A 26,588-nucleotide genomic window follows, 5' to 3' on the forward strand; every position below is an offset into this window, starting at 1 on the left:
ATAGCTCAATCAAAAGAACAAAAGAAACCAATCTCCAGAAACCAATCCCAAGGACACAGAAATCTATGAATTATATGACAAAGAATTCAAATTAATTGTCTTAAAGAAGCACAGTGATCTAAAAGAGCACAGACAACCAAGTGGATTAAGAACAATGCACGAACAAAATGAGAATATCAACAAAGAGAAACTATTTTTTAAAAGAACCATACAAAAATTCTGGAGCTGAAGAATATAATAACTAAATTGAAATATTCACTAGAGGGGTTCAACAGCAGACTTGATCAGGCAGAAGAAAGAATCAGCAATTCTGATGATTGAAATTAACCAAGTCAGAGGTATAAAAAAAAAGTGATGAAAAATGGACAAAGCCTAAGGGACCTATAAAACAGCATAAAATGGACCAATATGTATTATGAGAGTCCAAGAAGGAGCAAAGAGAGACAAAGCATATTTAAAAAAATAATAATAGGGACTTCCCTGTTGGTCCAGTGATTAAGACTGTGCTTCCAATGCAGGGGGAATGGGTTTGATCCCTGGTCAGGGAACTAAGATCCCACATGCCAGGTGGCACTGCAAAAAAAAAAAAGGCTTTTCTAATCTGAGAAAGGAAATGGATTTGAGAAGCTCAAAAGACTCCAAATAGGATGAACCTAAACAGCCCCCACCTAAGACACCTTTTAATCAAAAAACTGTCAAAAATCAAAGACAGACAGAATCTTGAAAGTAGCAAGAGAAAAGCAACTCATCACAAGTGAGTTCCCGTAAGATAATAAGCAGATATCTCAGCAGAAAACTTAGAGGCCGGAAGGGAGTGGGATGATATATTGAAAATGCTGAAAGGAAAAGAAATGTGCCAGTCAAGGATATTATCCTGAGGCTTCCCTGGTGGCGCAGTGGTTAAGAATCCACCTGCCAATGCAGGGAACACGGGTTCAAGCCCTGGTTCAGGAAGATCCCACATGCCTTGGAGCAACTAAGCCCATGCACTACAATTACTGAGCCTGCGTGCCACAACTGCTAAAGCCCGTGTGCCTAGAGCCTGTGCTCTGCAACAAGAGAAGCCACTGCAATGAGAAGCCTGTGCACTGCAACAAAGAGGAGCTCCCGCTCACTGCAACTAGAGAAAGCCCACGCACAGCAACGAAGACCCAACGCAACCAAAAATAAATAAAATAAATAAATTTTAAAAACTTAAAAAAAAAAAAGGATGCTATCCAGCAAAACTGTCCTTCACAAATTAAGAAATAAAGACTTTCCCTGGTGAACAAAACCTGAGGGAGTTCATCACCACTAGATGTGACTTACAGGAAGTGCTAAAGCAAGTCCTGCAAGTTGAAACAAAAAGATGTTAGACAGCAACGTGAAAGCATATAAAGATATAAAGCGCTCTGGTAAAATTAAATAGACAAATACAGACTCTAGTAATGGTGTAAAGGTGGTGTGTAAAGCACTTTTAATTCTGGTATAGAATTTAAAAGATAAAAGCATAAAAATGACTATAAAACTGTTAATGGATAAATAATATATAAAGATGTAAACAAAGTGAAGGTGGAGAGATATAAAAGAATGGAGTTTTTGTAGATTCAAGTTGTTATCAAAATAGAATAGATTGTTACAAGATCTTATGTAAGCCTCACAGTAACCACAAAGTAAATATCTATAGAAGATATACAAAAGAAAATGAGGAAAAAATTAAAGCATGTCAACACACACAAAAAAATCAATGAAACACAAAGAAAGGCAGCAAGAGGAAAAGAGGGACCAAAAAAAAAAAGCCTAACAAAATAACAAAGTGCCAATAGTAAGTGCTATCATCTGAATGTTCCCATCCCCCAAAAGTCATATGTTGAAATCCTCATCCCCAAAGTAATGGTATCAGGAGGTAGGGCCTGTGGGAAGTGGTTAGGTCATGAAGATGGAGCCCTCATGAATGGGATTACTGCTCTCATAAAAGAGCCTACAGAGAGCAAGCTTGCCCTTTCCCACCACATGAGGGCACAGCAAGAAGGCACCATCTATGAGGAAGCAGGTGCTCATCAGACATCAAATCTGCCAACACCATGATCTTGGACTTCCCAGCTTATAGAACTGTGAGAAATAAATTGTTGTTTATAAGCCACTTTGTTTATGGTATTGCATAGTAGTTCAAACAGACTAAAACAGTAAGTCCTTCACTATCAGTAATTAATTGTAAATGTATTAAATTCCCCAAACAAAAGACATAGAGTGGCTGAATGGACTAAAAAAAATGCAATTATATACAGTCTACAAGAGACTCACCTTACATATAAAGACACACACAGGCTGAAAATGAAAGGATAGGAAAGGATTCCACATAAATAATAACCAGAAGAGAGCAGGGGTGGCTATACTAATATCAGACAAAACAGACTTTAAGTCAAAAACTCTCACTAGAGAAAAAGAAGGACATTTTACAAGATAAAAGTGTCAATACACAAGGATAATATAACAATTATTAATATATATGCTCCCAACATCAGAGCACCCAAATATACAAAGCAAACACTGACAAAATTGAAGAGAGAAATAGACAATAACACAATAATAGTAGGAGTTATCAATACTCCATTTTCAATAATGGATAGAACAACCAGATAGAAGACCAGTAAGGAAACAGAGGACTTGAAAAACACTATAGATTGATTGTACCTAACAGACACATGCAGAATACTCCACGCAACAGCAGCAGAATACATGCTCTTCTCAAGTACACATGGAATATTCTCCAGGATATATCACGTTAGGCCAAAAAAAAAGTCTTAACAAATTCAAGAACATTGAAATCATACCAAGTATCTTTTCTGACTAATATAGGATGAAACTATAAATCAGTTGCTGTAAAAAAAAAAAAAACTGGAAAATTAACAAATAAGTGGAAATTAAACAACATATTTTTGAACAATGAATGGGTCAAAGAACAACTGACAAGTGAAACTAGGAAATATCTTCAGACAAATGAAAATGAAAGCACAACATATGCAAACTTATGGGATGCAGTACTAAGAAAGAAGTTTATAATAGTAAACACCTACATTAAAATAGAAGAAATTTCTCAAATCAACAATCTCACATTATACCTCAGGGAAGTAGAACAACTTTAACCCAAAGTTAGCAGAAAGAAGAAAACAACAAATATTAGAGAAGAAATAAAATAAAGAATAGGGAGGGGCTTCCCTGATGGTGCAGTGGTTGAGAATCCGCCTGCCAATGCAGGGGACATGGGTTCAAGCCCTAGTCCGGGAAGATCCCACATGCTGTGGAGAAACTAAGCCCGTGCACCACAACTACTGAGCCTGAGCTCTAGAGCCCGCGAGCCACAACTACTGAAGCCCGCATGCCACAACTACTGAAGCTTGCATGCCTAGAGCCTGTGCTTCTCAACAAGAGAAGCCATCGTAATGAGAAGCCTGCACAGTGCAACAAGAAGTAGCTCCTGCTCACTGCAACTAGAGAAAGCTGCATGCAGCAATGAAGACCCAATGCAGCCAATAAATAAATAAAATATATTTAAAAAAAATAAAGAATAGGGAATTCCCTGGTGGTCCAGTGGTTAGGACTCTACAGTTTCACTGCCAAGGGCCCAGTTCACTCCCTGCTTGGGGAACTAAGATCCTGCAAGCTGTGTGGTGTGGTCAAATAAATAAATAAATAACTTTAAAGATAAAATAAAATAAAGAATAGAAAAAAGTCAATGAAAGAGTTGGTTTTTTGAAAAGACAAACAAAATTGACAAAACTTTAGCTAGACTAAGAAGAAAAGAGAAGAAGACTCAAATAACTAAAATCACAAATGAAAAAGACTACAGCTGATGCCACAGGAATGAAACAGATTATAAGAAACTATGATGAACAATTATATGCCAACAAATTGGATAATCTAGAAGAAATGAATAAATTCCTAGAAACATACAAGCTAGTAAGACTGAACCATGAAGAAATAGAAAATTTGAAAAGCCTATTTCAAAAGAAGGTTGAATCAATCAGTTATCAAAAACCACCCAACAAAGAAAAGCTCAGGGACTTCCCTGGTGGCGCAGTGGTTGAGGGTCCGCCTGCCAATGCAGGGGACGCGGGTTTGTGCCCTGGTCTGGGAGCATCTGCGGCTGGGCCCGTGAGCCATGGCCGCTGAGCCTGCGCGTCCGGAGCCTGTGCTCTGCAACGGGAGAGGCCACAGCAGTGAGAGGCCCGCGTACCGCAAAAAAAAAAAAAAAAGAATCCGCCTGCCAGTGCAGGGGACATGGGTTCAAACCCTGGTCTGGGAAGATCCCACATGTCGCAGAGCAACTAAGTCTGAGCACCGCAGCTACTGAGCCCGTGTGCTACAACTACTGAAGTCCATGTGCCTAGAGCCCATGCTCTGCGACAAGAGAAGCCACTGCAATGAGAAGCTCGTGAACCGCAATGAAAAGTAGCCCCCGCTTGCTGCAACTAGAGAAAGCCTGTGTGCAGCAACGAAGACTCAATGCAGCCACAAATAAAAAGAAATTAAAAAAAGAAAAAAGAAAAGCCTAGGACCTGACTGCTTCATTGGAGCATTCTACCAAATATTTAAGGAAAAATTAATACCAATCCTTCTCAAATTCTTCCCAAAACTTGAAGAGGAGAAAACACTTCCTAACACATTTTATGAATCCAGCATTACTCTGATACCAAGCCAAAGATACAAAGAAAAAAACAACAACAAAAACAACTATAAACCAATATCCCTGATGAATATAGATGCAAAAGTCCTCAACAAAATACTAGCACTTTAAAAAGATTATACACCATGAAAAAGTGGGATTTATCCCTGGAATGCAAGGATAGTTCAACTTAAGAAAATCTATACATGTTAATACAACACATTAACAAAAAATACAAAAATCACATGATCACCTCAATTGATGCAGGAAAAGGTCTCGACAAAATTCAACACCCTTTCATGATAAAAAACACTCAAGAAACTAGGAACATAAGGAAACTACCTAAATGAAGGTAATTTCATAATGAAGGTCATATATGAAAATCTCACAGCTAACATCATACCCAACAGGGGGAAAAAAAGCTTTTCCTCCACAATTAGGAACGAGGCAAGGATGCCCACTATTGCCACTTCTATTCAACATAGTCCTGAAAGTTCTAACCAGGGAAATTGGGCAACAGAAAATAATGGTATCCAAACTGGGAAGAAGTAAAATTATCTGTTAGCAGATGACATGGTCTTATATGTAGAAATCCCACGTGTGTGAACACGTGTCCTTCTGTGTGAGCATGCCCACATACGCTTATGTAGAGTGTAAAGGTAAGGTGACACACTCAGTTTTGAGCATTCAGGCATGTCTGGTTCTGTGCTGAATGACCCGTTTTCACAAGCAGGTCCGGCACGTGGAGTGGCCATCCCATCCGCACTGGCCTTATTTGGTTGAAAAGCATGGGTGGCTCCCGGACGGGAGCCAGTGCTGAGGCGTCTCCCCACCCTGTTCATCCACCCGGGGGGATTCCCACTCCCTTCAGTGTAAAATGAGGCCACCCAGCATCACTGTGCCAGCACATCCCAACCAGACCATCTTCTCCATCTTCTCCTCTATCACGGCCTTCTTAGAAGTCAGATGAATTTCAATAGAGAGAAATTCATTCTTATGTTTCAATATTTCACTTCTCAGTAATTGGTATTTTTGGTGTTGAGACAAGTTTGAAAATAGTAATAGTCAGTAAATATTTAGTGAGCACCTACTATGTGCCAGGCACGGTTCCAGCACTGCAGACCCCTGCCCTCTTGGGAGTTAACATGGATGAACAGGCCATGAACAGGAAGCACTGTAAAAACGTATCGCGTACTGTATGTGGAAAGGCAGGGGCACGACAGGAAAGGAAGATTGGCCCGGGGTGCAGTCAGGGCCAGCGCAGTTTTTAACGTCCCTGTCTTACTCTCACACTAAACATCTCTGGTACCTCCCTAAGTGTGTCACCCAAGCCTCTGTCCTCTCGCGGCCCACATCCCGCCTCAACCAGGCCGTCTGTGCACATGCAGGCCTGGACCCTCACTGGCTTCCCCGCCTCCCAGGCCCCAAGCCAGGCTCCAACTCCGTCTGACTCGCGGACGGTGTGCCCACCTCTCAGGGGTGGCCCGCTTCCCAAAGGCTTTGGGGAACGTCTTGTGGTCCTCTGAACTCCCTGGTGTTTGCCAACCACTGCCCATATTGAGGCCCTGGACCACGGGCCTCCCTGAGTTGCTGCTGAACCACATCAGTCCTGGAGGGTGAGCATCACCTCAGGATTTAACTCAGCTGCTTTATGGGTACATGATAGGCCCCAGAAAAACCCCTGCTGTTGAATAAGTGAAGTACAAACCACTAAGGAGAGACATGCACACAACTTCTAGATGGTACCAGACCTCCTCCCTGCTCTTAGAGGAGTGAAAGGAAGGATGGAGGCGGTTCTGTCAACCTCTCTGCCAAACACTGGTTTTCAATCTTTGAGCAATTGTTTATAAAACTGATTTGACGTAAGACATCATATTTTCAAGCCACTTATATTTTCTATTACTCTCCGGAACTGTTCTGTGAAAGATTTTTGGTTGCTTGCTTATAAAACTCTAAATTATGGCCTGCCTGGTTGGTAAGCAGTCAGAATCCCATTCAATCAACTCTCTGCCGTTGATGTCAAGTCCAGCAGATTCTGTGTACTGTGCCCAGCCATAGCCAATGCCATACAATAACTCTGAACGTGGTCACGACAATTCACATCCCAAGAAGCTCTTTTTCAAGAGGCGGGAAATGTCAGCAGGCATTTGAGAACATTTCTTCCAGGAATTGCTTTTCGGTGACTGTGTCCATGAAGGACGCAGAGGACAGACTCTGCAAAAGGCCGCAGGTGTCTGGCAGAGTCCACATCTGCTCTGGGACCCCTGGACTGGCACAAGGAAAACGCAGCCCTAGCCCTAAGGTTTTATTGACAGCACCTGCTGGAAACTGCCCTGAACTTGAACACAAGCCAAATATAATTAAAGCACAAATTGATGAGGTTTTAAAAAAAGGTTAAAACCGATCATTTGGAAGCTCCTAGGAGCCAAGTGGACAAAGAATGTTGTCAAAGGCCGAAGTCCACAGAGAGGTCCAGCCTCAGCCCAAACACCGTAAACTCAGGCGAAATGGGGCAAGTGAAACCCTTGAGACTTGGTTAGTAGGACTTACGCACACCGTAGCCTCGTAGGCTCTGTCTCCACCGCTGGTCTGTCCTCCTTCTTCTTCCCTGGACTCCTCATCTTCTTCACCTTCTGACCCTGACCTGCTGTCACTTATTCCAGGGGAGTTTGGAGATGGGCTTGGGGTAAACATGAAGCCTGGCTCTGGCGAGTCAGGGGAGGCCTCACGCCAACGGCCTCACTCTTCACACCTCCTGGAGTCTGAGCCCCTGGAGCCCAGGACAGACCCCCTGTGCGTCCAGGCTGCACCGACCCACCTCCCTCTCCGCTTTGGGTCTTTCTTCCCCTCCCCAGGCCGCAGGCCACCGTCTCTCTTCCTGAGTTCCTCCCTGGGCGCCCTCTTCTCCCGCCAAGGTGGGGAGTCTGCGGGGAGAGCGGGTAGGAGAGCCCATCCCCGGGCGGGTGCGCCTGGACGCAAAGAGCCATCAATCACCAATGAAGAGGAACAACTGAAAATTCTTAGCCTGTGAAGCTTCACCTTAAGAGTGAAGCCCCAATCCACCCTCACTCTGGTGTTTGGCCCAACACAAGGGACACCTGGTGTGAAACTAGCCAGGCCGACAGGTTCCCTAGCGGGTGGCTGCCAGGTTGTGCCCACCCACCTCGAGCTCCAGGACGCCGGAAAGCAGTCAAATAGAAACCCTCAGGCAAACACAGGGGAGGGGTCTTTAACTCGCCAGCGAGTACGACCAACCAAGGGATTTCTAGAGAATGATTGACACTGATAGGGTTTACTGTATTTTAACTTTGGCATGTGAGTATAGCAGAGTGGAGTGTAAGTGTAATGACAGAGAGCTCAAAATGGCTTAAGAGAATAAAAGAAAATTTTGAGTCAGTAACAGGAAGGCAATCTACACATTTAATGACGTCAGCTGGACTCTGTCCCGCTCCATTTTTTTTTCCTTTTTAACCAAACCGCCTTCATTTCTTAACTGCTTTCTGCTGTGTTGGACTCTTGGCGCCCCCCACCCTTTCCAGTGGGGGTGGGGCATCCCAGCAAGCCCAGGCCAACACCCGCCAGGCCTCAAGTCCAGTGGAAATGCTCCCCTTCTCCACGGGGCCTAATAAAGCCCGGAAACGGGAGCCACACCCTGAACTAATGACTGTGTGTGGGGTTGGTCAGGTAACGCACTTGAGAGATGGGACTTGGCCCCATCAACCCCGCCAAGTACATATGCGAGGGCTGTGCTGTGTAGGACATTTTCTATATTTTTTCAGAATTGTATAATGAAGTATTTAGCAGCACATATATGATGTATGTAATTTATTTCACAATGTTTTACTAAAAACAGATAAAGCAAATATGGAAAAAACAATCCTTATATCTAGCTAGTTGATGGGTATATATTTATACTATTCTCTCTACTTTTCTCTGTAGTACGTAAATATTTCTTTTCGTTTCTTTTCTTTTTTTGTGAGGGTGCTGTGCCGTGAAACTTGTGGGATCTTAGTTCCCTGACCAGGGATTGAACCTGGGCCCTCAGCAGTAAAAGCACTGAGTCCTAACAACTGGACATCCAGGGAATTCCCTTAACTATTGCATAAGGTAAAAAAATAAATGCCCACACAATTATTTTCAAGTAAGTATTTTCAAAAATGATTTTTTAAATAAAATCATAACATTTCTACATGAAATTCTGCTAGAACTATAAGGTATCATAGTTTTTCCTTTTTTTAATATATTTATTTATTTATTTTTGGCTGTGTTGGGTCTTTGTTGCTGTACGCAGGCTTTCTCCAGTTGTGGCGAGCGGGGGCTACTCTTCGTTGCGGTGCCTGGGCTTCTCATTGCGGTGGCTTCTCTTGTTGCGGAGCACGGGCTCTAGGTGCGCGGACTTCAGTAGTTGTGGCGCACGGGCTCAGTAGTTGGGGCTCACGGGCTCTAGAGCGCAGGCTCAGTAGTTGTGGTGCACGGGCTTAGTTCCTCCGCGGCATGTGGGATCTTCCTGGACCAGGGATCAAACCCGTGTTCCCTGCATTGGCAGGTGGATTCTTAACCACTGCGCCACCAGGGAAGCCCTCTTATACAGTTTTATCAAAACTTTAAAAATTAAAAACCAGACATTATGCATTCATTTCTTAGAGCTGTGAAAACAAATTATCATAAACTGGATGGCCTAAGATCACAGACATTTTGTCTCTCACAGTTCTGGGGGCAGAAGTTGGAAACCCAGTTGTCCACAAGGCCGTGCTCTCTGAAGGCTCTGGGGAGTATGTTTCCCTGCCTCTTCCAGCCTGCGGTGGTGGCTGGCCACCCTCAGTGATCCTTGGTTTGTAGACTGGTCACTTCAGTGCCTGTGTCCATCTTCACATGGCTTCCCCTGTGTCTCTTCTCCTCTTTTCATAACAACACCAGTCTTGTTGGATTAGGGCCCACTTACTCCAGGGTGACTTCATTTTTGCTTAACTCATTACACCTGCAGTGACTCTATTTCTAATTAGGGGTCTGGGAGGGACATGAATTTGGGGGGACACTAATCAACCTCAAGAGGTTTATACATTTGCCTGTGGATCTGTTTGGCCAGATTGTGCCAGGGGGTCATTCCTAGCTGTGTTTAGAGTTCCTGAAGGGCAAAGTTGTCCCCAGAAGTACTGAAATAAGGTGCAAACCAATGGCTCAGTGTAGGACCAGAGGTGCAGGTTCCAGTTTGCATCAGGTGTAGCTGAAGGTAATCTCTGAATACACTTCTTTCCCTCTTCATATCGGTGTTCTAAGACAAGAAAGCTTAGAGGTTTTATAGTTTTTAAAATACAAAGTATTTTGGTTTCAGAATTTATTTGCTTAGCTACTTCGGAAGGAGTTAATGTCATGTCATCCCCAGGACTAGGTAAGACAGAGCAGATTACACAGTGCACAAATATTTGGTTTTAGGACTGGGAAAAATGGTCCATTTGAGAAACTGAATATGAAACTGTTTGCTCTCAAGTACACAAATGTCCTCTGTGAAATATGACTGCATGGCCACAATTATTAAAATATTATTTCCCTGGATTTTGAGTTTGTCACTGAGTTTCTTGGTTATTTATTTTATATCAGATTTATAAGGTCCAGGAATTTTATTTAATGCAAAGGATTATCTCTGGTTTCATTTAGGTGAACCAAAATGGAATGATAATATGCACACACAACCAGGAGGGTATATAGCTGTCAGCAGATGTCCCCAACTCCCTGCAACTCACTCTTCCAACTGGCTCTTCTCCATGGAACCACGGCTAATCCTGTGATGTCTTTCCCTTCAGACCTTTAACATGAATATTGAAACTACTTATATGTTTCTGTAAGTGAATGTGTGTAGTTGTTTATTTATACATAAGTTGAATTAGATCACATGTATTTTGGATTTTGAGACAACTTGTTATTTTTCTTAACTAAGCTATCCACCGTGGACACACTGACACATCCCGTGTCAGTATATGGTGTTCCATTCTGCATCAATAACCATTTATTTAGTCCACGCCCCTCTCGATGGACATTTAAGTGTCTCCAATTTTGGAAAGCCTCATTTTTACAGGGAGTTTTCAGCTGACAGTACCCTTTTGTTAGCAATAGCTTTGGTTCAGCTCTTTAAAGGAATCTGGGGAAATAAAACACGTTGGGATGCAGCAACAAAGGACAGTTTCTCCATCATCAGTTTTATTGTTGCCACTAACATTAACCAAATATTAAAGAGTGAAAAGCAAAGAGGACTTCTGGTTTCCAGCCCAGCATGGAAGGTGCCTTGGAAGTGGTTACTGTCCTAACAAGTAAAAGTTGAACAAACTGAAAAATTAACAACTCTTCTTAGATGCAGTGGGGTCACAGGGAAAACGGCTGCCCCCCCCAAATTAGAGAGACGGCCAGGCAGATACAGAGAATCACAACTTATCGGGGCAAAAACCCATGAGCAAAAGTTCCTGGAGCAGGAAAACCTGAAGTGTGACCGACAAATTGCTGGAGGCTCGGTGTGGACAGGCCTGAAAGTGAAAAAGCCCAGGGGCCCCAGTCGGGGTAGGGGGGCCATATATTTGTGAGTTTTATCTCCAGGAGCTCTACCAGTGAATATCAGAGAAAAAAATATCAGAGCAAAAAAATCCTCATGTTTCTGACAGGGGGAGGGGAAAACAAGCATTCTGAAGTTCACCAGAGCGTTCTGTTCTTAACAAGGTCTGTCCTCAGGAGGAACTATTTCCCCAGAGCCTAATGTGCTGGGGTTTTATCAGAGCCTACACTCTAGGCTCCTGTCTTTCCTGAGGCCATGGAGGTGGGGCACGAGGGGGGCAGGGAATGAGAATGAGAATCACGTGTGAAGGACACAGTCCCGTCTAAGACCAAGACTTAATCACAGGACTGCAGGACGCTTCCCTATCCCCTCATCTTACTGCCACATCACTAAAGGCCTATTTATACCAGTTCCTTTTACCCAGTACATCATATCCTGCTACACAGAAAAAATTAGAAGGCATACCGAAGGCAAAACACACAATTTGAAGAGATGGGGCCAGCTTTAGAATCAGACATGGCAGGAGTGTTGAAATTTTTAGACCAAGAACTTAAGACAACTATGATTAATATAAAGGCTCTAAGGGATAAAGTATACAGCATCCAAGAACAGAGGGGCAATGTAATGGAGATGGAAATCCTTAGAAAGAATCAAAAAGGAATGCTAGAGCTCAGAAACACTGACAGAAACAAAGGATGCCTTGGATGGGCTTGTTAGTAGACCGGAAACAGCTGAGGAAAGAATCTCTGAGATTGAGGCTATGTCCATAGAAACTTCCAAAACTGAAAAGTAAAGAGAAAAAAGAATGAAAAAAAAAAAAAAAAAGAATAGAAAGTCCAAGGATTGGGAGAAATAAGTGAAGGGGGTTAAGAGGTACAAATTTCCAGGAAGTTGCCTGGTGGTCTAGTGGTTAGGTTTCTGGGCTCTCACTGCTGAGGGCCTGGGTTCAATCCCTGGTCGGAGAACTGAGGTCCCCCCAAGCCATGCGGTGCAGCCAAAAAAAAAAATCGTATGGAGGGAAAAGAGGTACAAACTTCCAGTTATAAAATAAATAAGTCACAGGGATGTAATGTATAGCACAGGGAATACAGTCAATAATATTACAATAATGCTGTATGGCGACTGATGGTTTTTAGACTTACCATTTCGATAAATTTGTAACGTATATAAATGTCAAATCACTATGAAACTAATATAATATTGTATGTCAACTACACTTCAGTGAAAAAAAAGTTTTTTCAAGAAAATCCAAGAAATGTGAGACAACTACAAAAGGTATAATATATGCATAGTGGGAATACCAGAAAGTGAAGAAAGAGAAAAAAGGAAAAGAAGAAATATTTGAAGCAATAATGATTACAAATTTCCCCCAAATTAATATCAGACAGGGGGATATCTGACAGGGGGAGGGGAAAACAACCATTCTGAAGTTCACCAGAGCATTCCAAACCACAGGTCCAGGAAGCTCAGAGAACACAAAGTATGGGAAATGCCAAAAAACTACACCTGGGCATATCATTTTCAAACTACAAAAAATCAATGATAAATAAAAAGTTTTAAAAGAAGTCAGGAGGAAAAGTATTTTATCTATAAAAGAGGAAAGATAAAAATTACATCCAGGGCTTCCCTGATGGCAGTGGTTAAGAATCTGCCTGCCAATGCAGGAGACACAGGTTCGAGCCCTGGTCCGGGAAGATCCCACATGCCATGGAGGAACTACTAAGCCCCTGTGCCACAACTACTGAGCCTGCACTCTAGAGCCTGCAAGCCACAACTACTGAGCCCACGTGCCACAACTACTGAAGCCCATGCTCCTACACCCTGTGCTCTGCAACAAGAGAAGCCACCACAATGAGGAGCCCGCGCACCGCAATGAAGAGTAGCCCCTGCTCACCGCAACTAGAGAAAAGCCTGCGTGCAGCAACAAAGACCCAACACAGCCAAAAATAAATAAATTTATATTAAAAAAATTACATCCAAATTCTCAAAAAGCATGCAAGAAAAGCGTTGAATAAAATATTTAAAGTGTTGAGAGAAAAAACACCAATTTAGAATTCTGTTTCCTGTTAAACTATTCTTCAATAGTGAAGAAGAGGACTCTGGGAAGATCGTAGAACAGGGAGCACCAGGAATCTGTCTCCCCACCCAGACAGCGCTGCACTGGCAGAACCTGCCTGATGTAACTAGTCTGGAACTTGAGTCCATTGAAGGCTTCCAACTTCACTCCACACCCCCAGTTCCCCTGCCCAGAAGTGGCCATGCTTTTTGAGTTTTCCTTTTTGGTGAATCCACCAAAGACACAATCCGCTATCAGATATTAACTGAAGTTCCCTCAGATCCTCCTGCAAGTTACACAGTGACCCTGACGACCCCTTGGGTCAGACACATCCAGTGCTCTGAGAGGAAGGGAACAAGGAAGACCCAAGCTTACTGTGAGACTTAAAAGCCAGGTTTCCGAGACCCACAGCATCATCGCGAAAGCAAACATTTTTTGCTAGTAATGGTTGGGTTGTTTTTATTAAAAAAAAAAAAAATTGAGTAATAACATAGATAGTAAAGTTCACAAATCTTAAATTTACAGCTTGATTTTTACTTATTTATTTATTTAAATTTATTTATTATATTTATTTTTGGCTGTGTTGGGTCTTTGTTGCTGTGCTGTGCATGGGCTTTTCTCTAGTTGTGGTGAGTGGGGGCTACTCTTCATTGCGGTGCGTGGGCTTCTCATTGCGGTGGCTTCTCTTGTTGTGGAGCACAGGCTCTAAGTGCGCGGGCCTCAGCAGTCGTGGCACTCAGGCTCAGTAGTTGTGGCTCACGGGCTTATCTGCTCCACGGCATGTGGGATCTCCCCAGACTAGGGCTCGAACCCGTGTCCCCTGCATTGGCAGGCAGATTCTCAACCACTGTGCCACCAGGGAAGCCCCTACAGCTTGATTTTTAAATATGTGAAAACCCATGGAACCCATCCCCAGACATCCAGAAAGGAGTCAGGCTTTTGAGAAAAAAATGGCATTTTTGAATTCCAAAAGGCTAAGAACCCAAAGGAATTAAAGCACAGAGTTTATACATTAAAATGTCTTCAAAAAGAGATAAAATGTTATTACCTAGGAGAAAAAAAATTGTTTCTCAGAAGACATCCTGCTTCCCACTGAGGCCAAGAATGGGGTTGGTAGGTGTTATGGACCGAATTGTGTCCCCAGATTCATATGCTGAAGCCCTAACCTCCAACATGACTGTTTGAGGAGACAGGGCTTTTCGGGAGGCACTTAGGTTAAATGAGGTCACTAGGGTGGCCCTGGTCTGATAGGGCTGGTTATGTGTTTTGGGGAGGAAGACCACAGAGGAAAAGTGCCCTTCTCATCATATGGTGCTAAGAGTATATACTATCAACACGACTTATCTCTGCTGACTTTGACCTTGATCATCTGGCTGAAGGCCTAATGCATTTTTTATTGCGGTATAAGCAACACATCCTTTAGGTAACAGTAACATTGATATTAGTGAATATTTAAGAGCTGGCAACTGCGCTAAGCATTTTAGATTCCTTTACGCCTCTCAACAACCCTGAAGTACAGATACTATTATTCCCACTTCACAGACGAATAATTAGGGAGAACATTCCCACAACACACACACACACATAATTGTGCTAAAAATACATAAAATTTACCATTTTCATCTGCACAATTGTGACATTAAGCACATTCACATTGTTATGCAGCCACTACCACCACCATCTCTAGAACTTTCCAACTTCCCAATATTATACATTTCTTACCCTTGTTGAGCATCACCAGTCTTTTGGTCTTTCAAAGGTTCAAACGTCTCCAGTTTATCAGGCCCACCTTGAACATTCCTGTGGGTGGAGAGTAGCTCATGTTGGTGCTTCCAACTTGACTTCATCTTTACCTTTTTTTTGTAGCTTTACTGAGCTATAACTGACAAATAAAATTGTAAGATATTTAGGGCTTCCCTGGTGGCGCAGTGGTTGAGAGTCTGCCTGCTGATGCAGGGGACACGGGTTCATGCCCCGGTCCAGGAAGATCCCACATGCCGCGGAGCGGCTGGGCCCGTGAGCCATGGCTGCTGAGCCTGCGCGTCCAGAGCCTGTGCTCCGCAACGGGAGAGGCCACAACAGTGAGAGGCCCGCGTACCGCAAAAAAAAAAAAAAAAAAAAAAAGTAAGATATTTAAAGTGTATGCCGTGATTATCTGATGCATGTCTATGTTGAGATCTTTACTTCTTTTGCTCTGAAACGCGAGCATGCTGGACTTGGTGGCATCATGGACGTCAGCCACGCATGCTGTGCTCGGCTGCCTGCTGTGATGTGGCACCACCACCGCTCCCCTCTGAAGCCGAGAACACATTTCCCAGGACCTTCATCCCTGGGTAGTTCCGGTTTAGAGGCTGCAAAGGAGAGAAACACGCACCGAATTTTGTTGTCTCAGCTTCCTTCCTGTGCACCAGACCCTCAGAAGCACTGGGATGTGGGAGTGAGGGGTCCCTCAACTACCCCGTGTCTCAGGCCACACACTGTCCTGGCTCCATCCGGGAGGAGTCAGCTCACTCCTTGGTTTCCCAATTCTCTGTCCCAAGTCTGATCCCAGTGGAGGGGTTTTCACATCCATCCTATTTTAGAGTAGCTGCAGCATTTCAGGTGGGCTAAGAATTGTCAGGAAGAGACCCATCCAAAGACTCACAGGTTACATTAAATTCCTGATTCAACTAAGATAAACTTTTATCAAAAGTAGGTGATCACAAAGGACAGTGGCAGATACAGCTTATTTCAGAGGAGCTTCCCTTGGCCTCCAGAAACCTCGGAGTGATGTGCCCCTGACTGTCAGAGACCACCGGGTAGGGTCTCACCAGATCTGGAAACTTTGATCCTTGCTTTGATACTGCCCTTTCCAAACGGGCTCACATCAGCATTCGGAAAGAACACAGGCTAGCAATCTACGCACTGCGCTTTAACCCAACACCTTCAAACACTGGACTCTTCGTATCTTGAGCCAAACTTCTTGTAAGGCCACATCCTTATCCAAGTAGAGCAGCAGAGTGAGGACCCAGAGCTCCTGAACGATGTCTCTGCTTCTGCTTTCCCAAAGCCCGTTTCTTCACATCTAACCCGGTACCTTTTCACTTCCACCATAGTGCTTACCGCTAGTTTTAACAGCATGTGTATTTGCTTATTTACATGTGTGCTGTTTGACTTTCCCACAAGACTGCAGCAGACCACAACCACGTTCCCCTCGTCACTGAATATGCAATGCCTAGTACAGCGCCTAGCACGTGTTCAATAAACATTCATCCAACAAATGAATGAACAAGGAATATTCCACTAATTCCAAATGTTTTGGCACAGTTGCAACTTGTGTGCCCATTAAGGAAGACAGGGCGTCACACCTAAAGCACAAGCAACAAAATAAAAAATAAACAAATGGGACATCAAACTAAAAAACTTCTGCACAGCAAAAAAAGCCATCAACAAAGTAAAAAGACAACCTACTGAATGGGAGGAAATATTTGCAAACCATATGTCTGATAAGGGGTTAATATCCAAAAATATATAGAGAATTTATACAACAGCAAAATACCAAATAACCCAGTTAAAAAGATGGGCAAAGAACCTGTACAGACATTTTTCCAAAGAAGACATACAGATGGCCAAGAGGTACATGAAAAGATGCTCAATATTGCTAGTCATTAGGGAAATGCAAATCAAAACCACGAGATATCACCTCACACCTGTCAGAATGGCTATTATCCAAAGGACAAGAAATAACATGTTGACAAGGAGGTGGAGAAAAGGGGACACTTGTGCACTGTTGGTGGGAATGTAAGTTGGTGTAGCTACTATGGAAAACAGCACAGAGGTTCCTCAAAAAATTAAAAGTAGAACTACCATATGACCCAGCAATTCCACTTCTGGGTATTTATTTGAAGAAAATGAAAACTCTTAATTCAAAAAGATATCTGCATCCCCATGTTTACAATAGCCAAGATACAAAAATAACCTAAGTGTTATCAATTGATAAATGGATAATGAAAATGTGCTATGCATACAATGGAATATTATTCACCCCCAAAAATGAACAAAATCTTGCCATTTGCAACAATATGGATGGATAGTGAGAGCATGATGCTGAGTGAAATAAATCAAAGAAAAAGAACATATACTGTGTGATTTCGCAAATATGTGGAATCTAAAATATCCAAACTCAGAGAAAGAGAGATTAGATTTGTAGATACCGGGGTGGGTGGGTGGGTGCAGTGGGGCAGGGGAGGGACTGGAGGAAGGTTGTCAAAAGGTGCAGACATCCAGTTCCAGTAAGTCCTAGGGATGTGATGTGATGTACAGCACAGTGACTGCAGCAAACACCGCCGTATGGTGTTTGCGCCGATACGCAGGAATGTTAAGACAGCAGATCCCAAGAGTTCTCATCACAAGGACGAATTTCCTTTTTTTATTGTATCTGTGTAAGATGATGGATGTTAACCATACTTACTGTGCTAATCATTTCACAATATGGTTGACCCTTGAACAACACAGGGCTTATTGGTGCCCACCCTCCAAATAGCAGAAAATCCTTGTATAACTTAGTTGGCCCTCTGTATCCACGGTTCCACATCCATGGATTCAACCAACCGTGTCATGTAGAACTGTAGTATTTACTACTGAAAAAATTCTGTGCCTAAGTGCACCTGCACGGTTCAAGGGTCAACCGTATCAGAAAATCAAACCATCGTGTTGTACAACTTATACAGTGATGTATGTCAATTATTTCTCAATAAAACTGGGGAAAAAGAAATATATAAATGGACACACAGCAGCCAAAAAGATGAAATGGTGCAAACAGCATGCTGGGGGCTTTGGGGTTTAAAATGGAGGCAAATTTTTCTAAGGTGGCATCAGAGAATTTTAAGGAGGGTAAAACCAGATCTTTACTTTAAATCACTTGTGAGGCAGAGTGGAATGGCAGGAAAGCCTGCTGCCATCCCCCCCACATGCAATGAAGGTGTAAGCTAAAGCGAGGCAGTGGGAGAGATTTGGTGAGCTGACTGGATGTGGAGCCTAAGTGGAGGAACTGAGAATGAACTTCAGGTTTCTGGCACATGCTACCGAATAACCAGGTAAACACGGGAGGAAGATGAGATGGGGATGAGAGAGACCACACTCAGGTTTGGAGCTGAAGGAATTAATGCAATGACCATTCATGGATCTAGATGTATGGGTACAACTCAGCGGTGATGTCTGGCCTGGAGTCGAAGAAGTTGCATGTAGTCAGCTCAGAGGTTTTAGATAAAGACTTGGGCAAAGATGAGATCCTCCAATGCTGAAATCAAAGGCCCAAAGACGAGACCTTGGGAATTCCAATATACGAGTCAGGCAGGAGAGAAACAGAGTGAAAAGGCAACCTACTGAATGGGAGAAAATATGTGTAAGCCATGTATCTGATATTAGTCTCCAAATATATAAGGAACTCCTACAACTCAACAGCAAAAAAACTAACCCAGTTAAAGAGTAAAGGACTTACTTAAATAGATACTTCTCCAAAGAGTACATACAGATGGCCAACAGGTATATGAAAAAATGTTCAACATCACTAATCATCAGGGAAATGCAAATGAATATCACAATGAGATATCACCTTATAACAGTAAGGATGCTATTATCAAAAAAAAACAAAAGACAACAAGTGGTGGGGAGGATAAGGTGAAATTGGAGCCCTCATGTACTGTTGGTGGCAGTGCAAAATGGTACAGCTGCTGTGGAAAACAGTATGGAAGTTCCTCAAGAAATTAAAAATACAACCACCACATGATCCAGCAATCCAACTTCTGGGTATCTATCCAAAAGAACTGAAGTCAGGATCTTAAAGACATATTAGCACTCCCAGGTTCACTACAGCACTATTCACAATAGTCAATATGTGGAAACAACCTAAAGGTCCATTGACAGAGGAATGGATTAAAAAGTGTAGTATATACAGACAATGGAATACTGCTCAGCCTTAAAAAACACGCATGAGCCTTGAGAACGTTACGCTAAGTGAAACAAGCTAGTCAGTCACAGAAAGCCAAACACTGGATATTCCTCTACATAAAAGTATCTAAAAGAGTCTAATTCGTAGAGTCAAAGACTGGAATGGTGGTTGCCAGGGGCTGGTGGGAGGGGGAGTGGGTAGATACTAATCAACAGGCATAAAGTTTCGGTTAAGCAAGATGAGAACAGTCTAATGTCTGCTGGACAGCACTGTAGCTACAGTCAACAGTACCATAAACGTGTCGTATACTTAAAAAGTTAAGAGGGTAGGTCTCGTGTGGTATTCTTGCCACAATAAAAAATAAAATTAAAATTAAAAAAAAAGAAAAGAGGAAGAGGAGGAGTCAGGCAGGACTGAGAAAACCCAGAGAGAAGTCTTACTTGAGTCTACGGAGAAGCTTCAAAGGAGTTCATTCTGCCGTCGAGAAGTCATTCGAGGGAAGAATTGAAGAGTGTCAACTGCATTTGGTACAGCATGAGCTAAGACAACCTTTACGGGCCATTTTTGGAGTGATGCAAGAGAAAGTCATAATCTTCGGGGACAGTATCGGGAAGTCAGGAAATAGAGGTAACTGAGTGCAGAGAACGCTTTCAAGAAGCTTTGTCGACACACTGGAGGATTATCTTGCTGTACTTTGTGGTACAACAAACTTTCCATGCATGCTTTAGGAAAGATTTAATAGGGATTAATAACGTTTGCTTACTCCTAAAATAGACTAAAACCCCATGGACAACAAGGCAAAAAGGAAAAGGGGAGTCATTAAATTTGTTAAAGATGATATAGATTATTCAATGAACGGTGTTACAAAACTTTCACAGTTGTCAAAACAAAAACAACAGTGAGTTGTCACACATTACGGTGATGCTACATGACGTAGACGTGAGTGTCTCTGGATGAGTATCACCAGGACTGAGGACTGAGTGGATTCAGAGCCCAAACCAAGCACATGGTCGGGAAATTAGACAGTCAAGAGGCCAAATGCCGCCGCAGGAAGGAACCTTTGGTCTCTTTACAACAGGCGGTGTTTGGGGAAAGCACAACCTCCAAGGACAGAGTAACACTGTGATTTAAAAACTGCACTGAGGGGGCTTCCCTGGTGGCGCAGTGGTTGAGAGTCCGCCTGCCGATGCAGGCGACACGGGTTCATGCCCTGGTCTGGGAAGATCCCACATGCCGCGGAGCTGGCCGCTGAGCCTGCGCGTCCGGAGCCTGTGCTCCGCAACGGGAGAGGCCACAACAGTGAGAGGCCCGTGTACCACTAAAAAAAAAAAAAAAAACCGCACTGAATTGCTGTCCTTATCTAAAATTGATTTAATACCATTATCCATATTAATATTTTTCCAGGTAACAAAAGGGATATTATAACTTTTCTTTTGTTGCATTCACCTAACCTATATTGATAGGGTAACTAAATAAACATCTTAAAAAACCAAGGGGCCAATGTTTTGAATCAATTTCAATTGAAATGTCAGTTGCTAGTTATAAAAACTTGAGAGCAAACCCTTAGGAAAACATTCATTATTTGAAGCAGAGCTGTCCTAAGATAATGCACACAAACCAACACAGTCTATTTAAGAAAAATATTTAATGCTGCCAAAAAGTATAAAAATACAGTAGGAATGGCAGTACAATACAAAGTAGTCTTTCCTAATTTATTTCTTTTACATCTCTCTACATTTCACACACGCATTAAAAAACTTAACAATGCATCAAATGAAAGGGCTCTGCAAAGTCTTCTGCTGGTGGTGCTCTTCGTTCCCTGGATGTAAGGTTTACTTTGTAAACAGACAAATGTGAGGCAATCTACAGGCTTATCAAGCCTCACTTAGTTTCCGGAGTGGGCTCCAGGTCTTGCTTTGCACATCAATGGTTCAAAATTTATAGCTGCAGAATATTCTCAAGTCATGAATATTTAGGTGTCTGTCAATCTTGGCCTAAAATATAAAATAAGAAGTCATCTATTCAATTCATATTTACCAAACACACAGACATACACAGATACACACAAACATAAAAGGACTAACAATGAACTAAAAAGGCAACCAAAAAACATTCCAACACATCACACTCAATCACACTGAGTGCTTTGCTGTTACCTTGGTAAAACTGCTTATGTGCTTGATTTTCAAACAGAATTGGTGGTGTGAGGTAGACTCATGTTAAAGCACCGTAACTCTCACTCTTTTACAAGAATTAACAACTATGAATTTTTTTAGGTCATCCTGTATTACTCAAGAAATGACCTCCATGTGAGCTATACTGACAGACAGACAGTTAAAAAAAAAAAGTACCCACAACAGTTTAGCAAGATTTTATGGTATGTGCTAGACTTACCAATACTTTGGAATTCAATGCAAAAGTCTAATCCAATTTGGACCTCCACTGTATCATACTGCTAAAAATATTATGAATGTAATGTATGAACATAAAGTTGGCTTATATCCTTAACTCACGGACTGTTAGCAGCATGCTTTTTGTCCTGAAGGGTAATACTAATGATCACAGAAATACAGAACTGAAGTGACATGATTTAAGTATTAAAAGAAAACACAGACATAAAATAATTGATAGATTTATTGTACTTTAATGCCAAAAAGTAAAGATAAATGAGAGTTTAAACAAGTGATAGAGAGATGAAATAAACAACTAATTTAAGGGCAGGTGAGTTTTTAATGTTATTTCACAATATTTGCAAATAGTTGAACTTCTGAGGTGGTAACTGGTATTTCCCCTCAACTTCCCTTGCTCTGACAAAAAAAAAAACCCCAGATCTAAATACTTGTCATTATTGTGCCTCCACGTGTATAAATAGGAGATATAAACCACACCCACACATTTATCCAAAACATTTAGTCAAAACCCCCAATACTACGAGTTGGCTTCTTCCTGACTGCTGGCTCCTTGGTGTCTCATTTCCAGCACTGACAGAGAAATGTCCAGACACCAAGGAAGCATTCTTGTTAGGTGCCTGTGGTCACAGAAACTGCCACAGGTGCTTCTTGCAGGGACCTGAGAAGCCTGAACCAAAGTGGCTGATGTGAGGAAAGGAGCTTCTGACTGACCCTGAGTGCTGCAAAATATGCATGTGTTTCCCACACCTTCAGAAGTCCCCTTGTTAAAACCAAGGAACTGATCCAGTCAGAGTGAATGAAATAATGTTTTGGTTTAGAGAGTGCTCTGATGTTCCAGTATTACTCTGGCTCAGTGGTAGTTCAAACTGTTCCACAAAATTTTTTGGAGGGGAAAACTTTGATTTGTTTCACTTAAAAAATAAAAAGAGGGTTATTTTGGATTTTAATGGGTAACAGTAGCTGTCTAATGCTTTTCCATTTAAATATTCCATAAAAACAGGTTGCGTGTGACATAATGGGAAAGCGCGAGGCCTGGAGTTACTGGGATTCTACAGACTGGAGTTCAAATCTCAGCTCTGTCATGATCTAGATGTACAACCTTGGGCAAGTTACTTATTCTTTGACTCAGTTTTCTCGTCTGAAAATCGGGTAACAGGATGCACCTTGGAGAGGTGTATCTACTGACTGGCAGAACCGGCAGGTGTTGCCTCCCCAGCAGTGTGTTAAAGACACACTCAGCAAGGATGAACTACCCCTTAGAACAACTAAAAGGTCTTGACAGGGGCTGGCTCCACACCGAAGTAGTTCCTGCCACCGGACACTCATCCTTGCTTTACTGAAAAGAGTCCCACACACTTCTCTGCGGTGAGCAAGGCACTCACTGCCTTACAGACAACATCAATTTACCCAGTGGGAAAATGCCGAATTCACCAAACTCAAAATAACTTCAGGTTTTTTATAGTAGTAATCTGAAATATCAACATCATCATATGTCTAAAAAATCTATGCCAAATTAGAGCAACAATAAAGAATTGATGCTTTTCTTTAAAAAATGGTCTCCATAAAGAAAAAAATTCCCATTCCATTCTCCTTATAGCTCCCCCAATATACCATGTGATGGAAAACCAGACAATAGTATTAAAGTAGACTCTGCAAGTAATATCCTCCCTAAATCCTAAAATTCCCGTATTCCACTCTAAATTATAAAACCCAAACAGAAAGAGTACCAATGATTGGATTTTTCATTCTGCCACTGGACTGCACAGAGACGGTCACGGCGTTTGAGAATTCTCATTGTCAGGTTGTTACTGATAAAGACAATCGCTCGACCCAACTAAAAGCCCCTCGGGCTGAGTCACTGCTTAGCCGGGGCAGTACTCTGCAACATGACATCACTCATCCACATTCAGCAGAACAAGAGGACACCTGGCATTTCTAACTTATCTGCTGTTGTAGGGGCTGTGGGTGCTGCTGTCCCAGAAACAGTGCTTTGAAGACAGATACAAGGAAAGATGGAATCAAATCCAAACCAATGAACTAGGGAAAAGATGAAAGACACAGGTCAACTCCAGAATAAATCATCCAGGGGACGACCAAGACCTGTATTTTAAGTCAAAAGAACTTAATTTTATTATGTGAAAAAATACTGAATTTCTGTTTTTCAAAACTTTATTTATAAGATGACTACCATCTAGATAAGTCAACGCCAAACAAGGGTTTCCTAAAGTAAGAGAGACTTGAATAGCTGTGATGTAGAAATGGGAGCCCAGAACACGCCATCCCTGCCAGGCACTCAGCTCCAGCAGGGGATGGACATGGGAGTCCTAACCTCAGCCACCCCGCCCTTGTCCACGCTTTCTACCCCACTAACAAACCCACAGGGACCTGCTGGAACCAGAAATAAGTCAGTGCTGACGGAAGGTGTGATTCTTAGAATCTTGCCTGGGAGAAACGGATGATAGACATAATGGCATTAGGCTTACAATATACTGCATTTTAAAAGTCTCTGTAAGACTCGTGTCTGAAAGTAAAAATCAAGGCAGACTAGATTTTAAAATCTGTACAATAACCAGGCAGTCACTCTGGAAATGTACTCACTAAAAGAGAGTATACAACGGTCAATAAAATATTTCTAACATAATCAGGTTCTAGCCTGTGTCTGTTCACACAGAATCTAGTCAGAGATATTTTTCTAAGAGGGGAACGACTTTCAGAAGTTAAATCTTTCTTTGAGAATTTAATTCTAAAATACACTCTACATGAGAGTCAACAAGAGAGAAGGTAGAAAGGTCAAGTCTCAGGCTGACTCTGGCTCAGCAACACCACCACCTGCTGCATGGGCTTGTTGTGAGGTTACCAGGAGAACACGTGGGAAGCCCCAGCACAATGCCCGGCACCACGGAAATGACCTCTAAGTGGGAACAACCATCAGTGTCAAGGACGCTGAAAGCAAAGACGGAATTGATACAGAAGCTGGAGGACTGCTCCATGCCAGAAACTACTTTTTAAACCAGTATGTATTTTTTTTATTCAAACCATCAATTCTAGTTTATTTGAAACAAAGGGGACACACACAAGTGTACATAAAATTAACTTAAGGTCACAATTCCTTCCTCTGATGCACCTGTTATTTAAAAAAAAATCAACTTTTTAACTTCCTTTCTCTTTTTTTTTTCATTCCTTGGTAGAAATACTAATACATAATGAAATGGACCAAAAATATAGAAGAGGATAAGGACTGAGCAAATATATAAAACATCTAAACATGGAAGTGGTCTGTACATTACCAAAGTTCTCTATGCACTTTTACAACATTTTTATGCTACATATGGATAAACTAAATATGGAGGCACTAAATATGTATTTGTAGATATTCTACACATGCAAGCATAGATAAAAATCAGTAGTAGGATGGCATAAAATGCTTCGCTGCACGTGGAAATGAGTATGGAGCCCATTGGTACAGCCAGAAAAGACAGTGCTGAATCAGGGGTGCTGTCCGTTTATCGGCAGGAGCACATACAAACACAAATGAACTAGGTATTAATCCAGATAGTCTTTCTTAAAAATAATAAACCTTCTGGCTTTTTTATTAAGAAAATACCAGCACCTCATCGAAGTCAAACCGTACAACTGATTTTCAGCATCTGTTCTAATTAGAAAACATCACGAAGACCTACAGACACAAGTTCTGGGAAGATGCACACCCACCGTGGTTGCCGACTCCTCTGCTGTTCCCTGAGGGCAGGACCCCGCCTGGCCTGCCCCTCTGACTAGATGCCTTCTTTAATAAAGGTCAGGCACGTGGCCACGCATTTTCAGTAATTAGTATAGGGCACCCACCAAAAACACAATCCCTGGTAAAAATTAACATGCTCTCCTCAGGGATGTGCTTGGAAGAGGAAAGATGACTAACGTTTGCAGCAGCAGAAGTTTATCAACAAGTGTCTGCTACACCGGACACTTAAAAATCACCGGATGTGATTTTAAAAATACATTATGGCAAAAAAAAAATAATAATAAAATACATTATGGCAAACACCTCCAGAAGGACGGGAAGCAAAGAGCAAAGCTGAAGCACTGAGCCCCACGAAGCACGTCCACCCTGCCCGGGGACAAGGGTATCATTATCAGCTTGTGTTTCCCATAAAGTCTTTGCCTTTTATTGAAAGCAAGGCGACCCACGGTTGGTACTGAATAGGTCTACCTGTATTTGACTTGCAGAGTAATATACTGTATTTTAGCAAAGATAAACCACAGCAAATTGGAAAGAAAGATTTTAAACCAATAACGACCTAAAATGTAAGGGTCATGGTGCCTGAACACAGGGGTGATGCAGGCAGACACAGCAACATCCTTCTTACCTCCTTCCATATAAAGGTTACACGACACAGTGGTGCTGAGCAGGGCGTGGGCACATGTGACACAAACTGTCCTCTACACACAGCACCACCTGTGTCCTGCTCTCATACTCTCAGCATAACTCAACCCACTCGAGAAGGCTATTCGAACCAATTAAAAAGTCTATCTATACCGAAGGTTTTCAAACTGTTGTTTAAATGATCACTGCCCGCTGAAAATAATTAAACCTCGTGCAGCAATAGTACCTAGTATGTAAAGTGGATAAAGCAGAGACAGCCTACTTTATCTGCTGGAAGTAAAGGTTGGCAGCTTGGGGTCCTTCCTACCACCTCCTGGTGACCCCTTAGAAATCCAACAAGCAAAGTTTGAAAACCACTGAAATAATGTGATTTCATTATTTCAGCAGATAAATTTATAACAACTATTTAAAGTAAAACAAGTTAAACACTGAAAGGAATGTTACAATCTGAAGAAAGCTAGCACTCAAATGAGCAGTTAGATCCATTAAACAATATGCTCTAAAAATACCCATTAAGAAGTTAAAGGGACAGTGTAGGTTTGAACATCATTATACTATTTATTGAAGTAGAAAGAACTTAAAAAAGTTTTTACTGCAAAACTTCAGTCTAATAAACTGAAATCAT

General features: G+C 42.1%; 1 protein-coding gene across 4 annotated transcripts in view; it reads right to left on the reverse strand.

Annotated features, from left to right (window-relative positions):
- Positions 1-20,797: 20,797 nt before the first annotated feature.
- The window catches only part of PTPN2 (protein tyrosine phosphatase non-receptor type 2), a 76,307-nt gene continuing 70,516 nt past the window's right edge, over positions 20,798-26,588 (reverse strand). For 2 of the 4 annotated variants that reach the window (XM_067699815.1, XM_067699814.1), the window contains one exon: positions 20,798-21,165. In XM_067699815.1, the coding sequence (XP_067555916.1) occupies positions 21,144-21,165 (22 nt within the window). In that variant the 3' untranslated portion in view covers positions 20,798-21,143. Of the gene's footprint in view, positions 23,620-26,588 lie in introns of all 4 variants that reach the window. The other 2 variants (XM_067699816.1, XM_067699813.1) reach the window with 1 other exon arrangement.

This window comes from Pseudorca crassidens, chromosome 12 (assembly GCF_039906515.1).
Source record: "Pseudorca crassidens isolate mPseCra1 chromosome 12, mPseCra1.hap1, whole genome shotgun sequence".
NCBI classification, from domain to species: Eukaryota; Metazoa; Chordata; class Mammalia; order Artiodactyla; family Delphinidae; genus Pseudorca; species Pseudorca crassidens.